We start from the raw sequence: 9,177 nt of genomic DNA, 5'->3' as shown, positions 1-9,177 counted from the left end.
TCAGCTGAAGCAGGCTCAGGGGAAGCAGGCTCAGGGGAAGCAGGCTCACAGGAAGCAGGCTCAGGGGAAGCAGGCTCAGGGGAAGCAGGCTCAGGGGAAGCAGGCTCACGGGAAGCAGGCTCAGGGGAAACAGGCTCACGGGAAGCAGGCTCAGGGGAAGCAGGCTCACGGGAAGCAGGCTCAGCTGAAGCTGGCTCAGGGGACGCAGGCTCAGGGGAAGTAGGCTCAGGTCACTGGCTGCTGCAGGATCTACATGATCGGATTGTCCTTCACATTCATGTCCAGCAGTATCAGGACGTCCAGGCTTGTGTCTACCGAAATCGTCCATCACGGCCTTGATTTGGTCACCAGAGGCAGGGAGATCTAAGTTACCATGACTACCTGGCGGGCCCGGCTAGGCCGGAGCATGCTGCACTTGATGTTCTGGGGGGGACATCACTGCTCTGAGATCCTCATCAGACCTGGTCAGGCTGGACCTCTTGGACCTCAGCAATGTCACCCGTGGGCAGATCCTGGGAGCCTGTCATGTGACCAGTCAAGGCTGCACTGACTTGATCCAGACTGGCTTTGTTTCTGGCCCGCTGCTGGTCCACTTCCTACAAGAGATCCTGTAGCAGCTGCTGCAGGGCAGAGGAGTCTCTATCCACCGATGGATCCCAGGACTCACCGTGGTCAGTAGAAGCCAGGGAGGAGGGTGCCTCTGGGGGGGAAGGGGTGACTGCAGGGTGCCTGCATCCAAAACGTTTTGGAACATCCGTTTACTTTGGTGTCATTCTGAATGACAGCTGACATTACCACCTTTAACAGAAAATCCAGTGAAGACAACTTAAGTTTTCCACTCTTTATTTTTGTTGGGGGAACCACGGGTACTTTAAAAGAGGTTATACAGCGCTGTACATTGGGGAGCAGTATTCACAGACATGATAGCCATGTCTTCTCCCTTTAAATACTATTCATTTTATTCTCTATAATCTCATAATGATACAATGATACAATAAAAGCTTGTGTAACTGGTCCTGCAGCTTTTTGATATGTTGTTGATCGATGGATGTTGTCGGAACTTATTTTTATTCTTTCTTTTTTCAACCCCCAAAAAAAAAAATTAAAAACGACGATCAAAAACACGACAGGCACAAACTGCCAGCCTGCGATGCTGTACGACTTCCCATTCACTCACACAATTGAGAAAGAGATACGAGACAGAAAGAGAGAGAGATAGAGAGAGAAAAGGAGGGAAAGATACAAGTTAGATGTTCTGAACAGTGGTCACAAAACCGGCGTCAGCTCTCAGTGAGGGTTTCCCAGGGGTCGAGATTGTCGAACCCCGATCCAGCAATCCTCTCATCTTCCTCTGCACGCCCTTTCACCCCATGTAATTTTTAAGGAGGGAGAGAGGGGGTCACTTCCAGAGCTGTGTGCTGAGGGTCTGGCCAGAGGGGGGGGCCGCCCACCCCCCCATGGCTGCAGCGGGCTGGCCAAAGGCCATCTGACCACCGGCTCCGTTCAGCGTCATCCCTGACATCTGCTGGTTCATCTGGAGAGGGCACAGAATGGAGGGGAGGGGTGGTGGGTTTAAAGAACTCTATTAATGACGTCTAACACCAATGACAAAGAGAACGGGGGGGGGGGGGGGGGGGGGGGGGGGGGGAGGGGAGGGGGAACCCACATTGCTATGACGACCAACTAATTACACTTCCTGTTTCCGGCTCCTTCTACACATCGACACTACGTCTCTGCCTCATTCAAAACGAAAGGCAGCCAGCACTGGAACAAAATTGAACTCCCATACCTGTCCCATGTTCCACTGGGCCTGCTGCCCGGGCTGGATGGCATACATGCCCTGAGCGGGCACCATGCCCGCGGGCATCGCCGCTCCCTGGGGCCCCATCATCCGGGGGGGCCATGCCCATCACCCCCGCGGCGGGCGCGTTGCCCATGAAGCCGTTGGGCATGGTCATGCCGACCATCATGCCCGTGTTGGGACCCATCATGGCCGCCCCGCTCTGGGCCATCATGGCGCCCATGACGGTGGTGGGGGGCATGGCTGTGCCCATGCCAGGGAAAGCCTGGTAGCCAGCGGGGGCCTGGACCGGGAACTGCATCTGGGGCTGGCCCATGAACATACCAGCTGAGAGAGAGAGAGAGAGAGACAGAGAGAGAGAGACAGAGAGAGAGAGAGACAGAGAGTGGGGGAGGGGGAGAGAGAGACAGAGAGAGAGACGGAGAGAGACAGAGAGAGAGAGAGACACAGAGAGAGAGAGGAGAGAGAGAGAGAGAGAGAGAGAGAGAGAGAGAGAGAGAGAGAGAGAGAGAGAGAAAGATAGAGAAGAAAAAGAGAGAGAGGGTGAGACAACCGCATTGCTTTCAAAAGGGTCATTTTATCCTTCACCCTCCTACCACTTCCCGTTCGGTTTTTCGGTTTTGTCTTTTAGTAGGAGAACTGAAAATGGACTATGAGGAACTGCTGCGTGTGTGTGTGTGTGTGTGTGTGAGTGTCATCTACCGTATGCGTATGGCTCCGTCCCCGCAGGGGCCTGCTGGGGCATGCTGCTGCTGCCGTACAGCGACAGGATGGAGTCTTTGGACAGCGGCTTCTTGGCCGCGTCCTCCGCCTTGCCGCCGCTCGTCTCACTGAACAGGTCCAGGTCTCCCTGGCCCGAGGCCCCGCCGCCCCCTGGGGGGGGTGCCGCCCCCTGTGTGGGGGTGCTGGCGGGGTTACTGGAGCTCGCCTGGAGAGAGGAGGGAGACCGAGAAGAACCTGGTCAATATGGTAGGCCTCGATGATGATAGGGAAGACATTATGAGGAAGGCCTCTGATTGGCCCATTTGGTTTCTTCAGCTTTTGTTTCTTTATATTTGCACGTGTTCGTTTCACAAGAGACACTTGTAGCCATAGTGTCGAGGGCTCCAGCTATGTGGCACATGCACGCAAGGTTCACCTGAGAGAACTGTGCTGCTGCCGTGGAGACAGGGAGGGGGTTGGAGACCATGGGGCCGAAGATGTCCAGGTCCTCGTTGTTCTGGGCTGTGCTGGAGCTGGGGGCTGAGGCTACTGCGGGAGCGTCTGGGACACAGACAGAGAGAGAGAGAGAGAGAGAGAGAGAGAGACAGAGAGACAGAGAGAGAGAGAGAGAGACAACAGGGTGAGTCAAGGGGAAGAGAAAACAAGTTTAACCAGTGACGGAATGTGCTCATGCTTTACAAACATAACTGACCGGTTAGCGTCAAATCAAGATGAATTGGTAAAGCACTTGTGAATCGATTTCAGACATTGCTTCAAAAGTTACACTAAGCCATCAACACCCAAGAGCCTACCTAACCCGCTTAGAAGGCAAGCCCACTTCCCCCACAATTACCAACGAGGGCCACATAAATGCCAGAGAATCAGGAAGTTGTGCTCACCAAGGCCTAAGAGGTTGACGGATGGTTCTGTGGGCTTCGCTGGGCTAACTTTGGGGAGTGGCCGGGCCTCTTCGCTCTGATTGGGTGAAACGGGGGAAGGAGGAGTCAGACACAATCGGTCCGATCCGAGACCCGTCTCTACCCTCGGGCAGTTCAGACCAGAAGCGCAGCTAGGATAACAGTAATGACAGGGCTTGTCTCTGGTGTGGATGCCATTGAGATGGCATGTGTGTTGTATACCGTCAGCGTGGTTTTTAGTAAACTGCTATCCCACCTTGCCGTACGATGACAGCTTTGCTCCTCGGTCGGATTCTTTCTCTCTCTTGGTCTCCTTCTCTTTCGGCTGCGGAACACAACACAGAAGGTGTATTAAGGTGTAACTTTAAAGAAGCACTGTGCATGGCCGTGTCTGTATCTGTCTGCCTGTCTGTCTGCCCGTCTCTTTGTCTGTCTGTCTGCCCGTCTCTTTGTCCGTCTGTCCGCCCGTCTCTTTGTCCGTCTGTCCGTCTGTCCGTCTGCCCGCCTGCCCGTCTCTCTCTCTCTCTCCCTCTCTCTGTGTCTGTCTCTCTGTCTGTCTCTCTGTCTGTCTCTCTGTCTGTCTGTCTCTCCATCTCTCTCTCCATCTCTCTCTCCATCTCTCTCTCCATCTCTCTCTCTCCATCTGTCTTTATTAGATGATACTTACACTCCCCCCATTGGTCACATTCTTGCTGTAGTATTTCTTCTTCTCATACTTGTCCCTGATCAAGAACTCCACTGCTCTGGGATAGAGGGGTTAAGGAAGTAACAGGTAGCCACGGGTAACAAGTGTGGATGTGTTTGTGTGTCCGTTTGTGTGCATTCCAACAGAAAATCTGTATTTATACTGTGTGTGTGTGTGTGTGCTTGAAACAAGTGTGTGAACGGATGAGTGTGTCTAATTAAGGATACTGGTCTGTTTGGGGCCGTCTGAAGTTGTCTGGGAGGTTGGCCTCATACAGCTTCCTGGCCCTGGTGTTCCCCATGTCCTGTACGCTCTGATGAAGAGATCGATCAAGGAGGAGTCACGGAGAGAAACAGTCAGAGACAAGAGGGTGAGAAGAGATGGTGAGAGAGAAACAGAAAGAGCCAAGGGCCGTGGAACGGACCCCAAAAAGTAGCACGATTCCTCATCGCAAGTGAAACGACTCAGGGTGAAATACATAGCATGCTCCATAACCAGCCAGCTTTTCATATCGTCGTCAACACAACCAAAGGAATGTTATTTCAGTACCTGGATTTGTTCTGAGGTCCATTGGTCCAGGTTGACAGATTTGACCCGTGATATGTGCACCCCCAGGTTCCTGTGGATGCCAGCACACCGAATACAGATGAAGATGCCCAGGTTCCAGGACGCCCATCTTGGACCTGAGAGAGAGAGTGGGAAGGAAGGAGAAAGAGAGAGACAGAGAGATACATGGAGACAGAGAGCAAGATATAAAAATACAAAGAAAGAGATGGAGACAGAAATAAACAGAGGGACACAGGGAAAGAGAGAGACAGACAAGAGAGAGAGAGTCAAGGGAAACAGAAAAGTTGACAGCGACATGGCAGTTATAAAGAGTATAGCCTTCCAGCTAAACATGCTTGAACCTGTGCTGTATGTGTTGATGTAATTTCATCATTTGGCACTTTTTGTCGGGTTGGCAAGCCACATTCTTTCAAGGTGACAGACAAGCAAGCTGGCACGCTTTTCCGACAGCGACTTTGTTGATTGACGTCCTAGCTTGCACTCACTTGTCTATACCTGGGAGCCATTATTGTTAGAAGAGGAAGCGGCATTCGTTAGCCTAGCTAGCTAGCTCAATGCTAAGAGGAAGAAGGATTTGTCGTCAGGTGACTGGAAAACGTTAGCTTGATGGCTAGTTACTTAGCCAGAAGCTAACCAACTATAGAGGGATGTGCTACTCAATCAAACGAGAAAACCTATTGTACAAACTAAACAAGAGCGTTAAATACCATTATTTAATCAACTTTAAATAAATGTAAATACCTTTTGCCTCACAATCGGCGCAATATTTGTTGTCGTCTTCCCTCAGCATTTTTGACAGGATGGCCTGATGTTGCTCGTTGAGTTTCTGGGCCTTCTCTCTCTCTGAACGGGTCGTCATCTTTGCGGATATGCCGTCTGTTTTCCAATAAAACTCAATCTATCGATAATATCTGTGAATTGTAAGAACTGTAATTTAAGACCATAATCAGACAAATGGACACCTCCGAGAGAAGTATAAAAAACACCCGGAACCGGAATTTCTTCTCCACCCACAAGGAAATCGGAACTCAAGGAAGGCGGAGACTTTAGTTTAAAAACCTTGTTGGATTGGTGGACTGGGGTTGACGTTGTTTATGTGACGCACGGAGGCCAACACATGAATATATTTTTTGAATTATGATAAAGTGTGTTACCTTTCCACCAGGCAACAATGTATGAGTTAGGCACGTATTGTATCAAAACAGAACACATTTGGTCCATAGTGACTACCAATTAGTGGAACAAGAGAGGTCACAGGTAGGTCTTTCATCCAGTCCAGCAGTCCATCCGGTTATGGCTAATACTTGTTAATATTATTAATGCCTGTTAATGTTGTTTACTGGCGTTTTCGACATTATAGCATCACGCCCCCTCTTGCTTATTATATAAATAAGTAAAACATTTAATGAATAATATGACGGACTTAGTAAATGTCAGGGAGTAATTGGGCGTCGTAATAGGCGGCGCTGTGTAACCTATTTTCAAGTGGTTCCCCAACAAAAATAACGTGTTATAAACCATTGTTCTACTTTGTTTTCTTGTGCCGTGTTTTGAGTTAATGTCAATAGTGATTCAAAATATGATCAAAGTAGTGCATTTATGAACTATGATATACTTTTATTAGGTTAAAAAGGGGAATATATATATATACAATCATTAGAATGGTATACTTTGTTATGTTACAGAAAAATTTGATACCTGATCCTGAGCTATGATTCATGCATACAAAATACAAAAACATAAACCAATGGGAACTTAAGTCAATTCACACTACTTCATTAACGCATACGTTTTACAGACCAACACTCGTGATGTAAAAATAGTGCTACGACAAGAAACAAGAGTTTAGTAAAATCACAACATCTCGCTAATAAAAGGTCTCCAGGCGGATCTTGAAGCAGTCCTCGGGGTGCCTGGTGGCGATGTCGTAACGTAGCAGTATCTCCATGTATGGCGGCCAGAAGGTGTCTTTGACAGTTACGTAGGGGTCATGAGGGGTCTCCAGGGTCTTGTTCATCAGTAGCTGAGGATATGAACACAGGGAAATGAGTGCAGTGTTCTTTTCCAGAAGGCCCCCTGTCCCCCTGCAGGTGTGACAGGACTGGGGGGGGTATCGGAAACATGTTTATGGTCAATCGACGTATGTGTGTGTGTATGTGTGTGTATGGCATGTGTGTATGGCATTAATACTGTGCAGGGACTCGCCTCAAGAATTTCATTCAGAGAAATTAGATTATCGTTCAGCTCTTGAGGAATGTTCTGCCAGAGAGAAGAAAGAAAAAAAACAGACAATCACGAGACAATCTTGAAATGCCATCATCTAAACTTTGTCTTGCCAATCATCAGTCGTACAAGATCGAATTTGGTAAAAGCACGTAACGTACACTGTTTGAAACAAACACTCCAATCGGAGCACAGCGGAAGTACCTTCTTCTTCTTGTTGGCGGCAGTCTCGTTCTGAGGGAGAGGGAAGTGTTCCTCCAGTACATCTCCAAGAGTTTCCAACAGTTTGTCCTGGTAATCTTTCATCTTCTGAATCTTCTTCTTGGTCTCTTGCAAAACACTGAAGCATATTCCTAATCAAATACTGGTCAACAGTGTATCATTACACGGCACAACGTAAATAGCATAATGACACATCGCCTTTATAAACTAAAAGACAAATGTTTCTTAAGAAAACAAAGGTATGTTTTCACATTTGTTCCGACTGCTGCTCGTTCTCCAGTTTGAGTCTGGTCACATGATCCGTGGCAGCAGCCAGCACTTCCTTCTTCTCCTCCAGCCACTTCTGTTCACTGAAACACACGCAAAGCCTGAACCATGTGACACAGCTGTAAGGTTTAGATCATTGTCACCCAAAACCCAAGAAGAAGAAAAACCTTTTCAGAGTATCTCTCAGTTTGTTCCTCTTCTCTTGAGCACAGGATAGGACCATCTCTAACTGAGCATTCAGTTTCTGCAGCTATGGAACACAGATTGGGAGAGGTGAATAAGTGGTGTTACTTGTTGAGTGCATCAACATAAATCCCCCCAAAATGAAACCATACTGAATTACAAACATGTTAGTTAATCTTGTGGACTGCTAGCATATATTATATGACACATTTGACCTTACCTCCTGTTTTCCAAGAGCATGTAAAACCTCTGGGTTCTTAGACAACACTAAGAAAAACAAAGCATGGCTTTCATGAGGAGGAGACTTGTTTAAGACATGGAAACAATAGGCTTCAATGCAGTACCCATATACCAATACTGATGGAGTATCTCCATGTTTCAACTATTTAGAACATATTAAGACATGTTTATGACCTAAATAATATATACACTTACGTTTGGGCTCTACTTTTTGCCATTGTATCATCTCTGCCGCTATAGTTGTCAACCTGTTTACTGACTGAGGATAAACACAAGGTTAGTATTAGCATTATTTGTAGGACACGTTTACAACATGCCAGCTTGTTTAAAAACGTTACAGAATCTGACGTGCTTTCTCACCTGCTCTTGTGGACTGTCACACGAATCTGTCTCTGAAAGAATGATCTTATTTTGAAGCTGAAACACAGAAAAGAGCAGTTTTCAAGTCAAATTTCACAGTAATTGTCAGTTGACTGCATAGACAACATATAGGTAGCTAGAGATGTTAGAAACAAAGGTAGAAGGGCTTCGAAGGTAGTTACCATCTGAAGCTGTGCAAACTTCTCTTCACACTCGTTCAACAGCTCCTCTGTCTGAACAGCCTCGGAAAACTCCGTTAAATCTGGCACTTGAGCTTCATTGTCATATGGCTGTGCTTGCGCCTGGGAAAGTACGAAAAATAAGGAACGATTTGAGTAACAGGCAGGCTAGCAAACAAACCAAACCCAAAAGTGGAGAATCGTCTTATTCGAAGATAACGTTGTCTAACGCTTGATAGATCATTTAGCTAGCACTACAGTAATAGGGTAGACAGCAAAAAGGGTAACCTATGCTATGTTGGCTAGCTAGCTAAAATGACGCGATTACAATATTTTGCTTTAAAAGCAGTGCTAGCTACATTGACACTGCTTCACGGCATGTTGTCATACCATGTCTGAAATGGCAGGTGGTTTTAGAAAAATCCCAAATAGATAGTATAGCTATAGCTAGCTAATCAACTGTTTCAGCTGCCTTGTCAACAATCCAGTTTCAAAATACCGCCAGCGGTCCACTTTTGATTCCGTAACAGGGCTGCGTTCAATAGCACACACAAGTTCATTTTTAGCAAAGGGCAGACGATTGTAAACTTTTAGCCAGACATTAAGATTGAAAACAATCGTACACTTGGAAATGTACCCAGTCCGTCATATGTTGCTTGTTTACAGCTGGGATGTTTTATATTTTATATTGTATATTGTAGGCCCTAATGCCGTTTAAAACTTGCTGCTCATTATGAGTGGTGATTGAATCAGCTAAAACTTGTGTGCGATTCACCGCAAGGGGGCAGTTGGATACTACGTTTACGTTGAACCCAAAACTAGTGGTTTGTC

General features: G+C 47.3%; 2 protein-coding genes across 2 annotated transcripts; both read right to left on the bottom strand.

Moving 5' to 3' along the window:
• Positions 1-826: 826 nt before the first annotated feature.
• Positions 827-5,705, bottom strand: LOC124483653 (stromal membrane-associated protein 1-like). Its single transcript, XM_047044185.1, is given in 11 exon segments — positions 827-1,534; positions 1,790-1,897; positions 1,899-2,128; positions 2,504-2,729; positions 2,940-3,064; positions 3,403-3,478; positions 3,677-3,745; positions 4,088-4,163; positions 4,333-4,418; positions 4,655-4,788; positions 5,414-5,705. Coding segments are annotated over 11 exon segments (1,383 nt in total). The 5' UTR covers positions 5,532-5,705; the 3' UTR covers positions 827-1,399.
• A 559-nt stretch (positions 5,706-6,264) lies between these two features.
• On the bottom strand, positions 6,265-8,858 carry cenpk (centromere protein K). The gene is made up of 10 exons (XM_047044019.1): positions 8,737-8,858; positions 8,350-8,469; positions 8,168-8,224; positions 8,003-8,066; positions 7,788-7,834; positions 7,552-7,634; positions 7,369-7,467; positions 7,100-7,235; positions 6,878-6,931; positions 6,265-6,695 (listed from the first exon to the last, which is right to left on the bottom strand). The coding sequence occupies exons 1-10, from the start codon at positions 8,737-8,739 to the stop codon at positions 6,540-6,542; spliced, it is 819 nt and encodes a 272-aa protein (XP_046899975.1). The 5' UTR covers positions 8,740-8,858; the 3' UTR covers positions 6,265-6,539.
• Between the last annotated feature and the right edge of the window lie 319 nt (positions 8,859-9,177).

This window comes from Hypomesus transpacificus, chromosome 21, assembly GCF_021917145.1.
Source record: "Hypomesus transpacificus isolate Combined female chromosome 21, fHypTra1, whole genome shotgun sequence".
Lineage (NCBI taxonomy): Eukaryota > Metazoa > Chordata > Actinopteri > Osmeriformes > Osmeridae > Hypomesus > Hypomesus transpacificus.
The sequence above is the reverse complement of the archived record's forward strand: the minus strand, read 5'-3'. Positions and strand labels throughout refer to the sequence as shown.

Bases quoted from the DNA above. Each gene is read 5' to 3' on its own strand.
- cenpk (XM_047044019.1), bottom strand. The intron at 8,067-8,167 runs GTGAGAAAGCAC...GTTTATCCTCAG, and splicing joins GTGACAGTCCACAAGAGCAG to TCAGTAAACAGGTTGACAAC. The intron at 7,468-7,551 runs GTTTTTCTTCTT...CGTGTGTTTCAG, and splicing joins CTGAGAGATACTCTGAAAAG to TGAACAGAAGTGGCTGGAGG.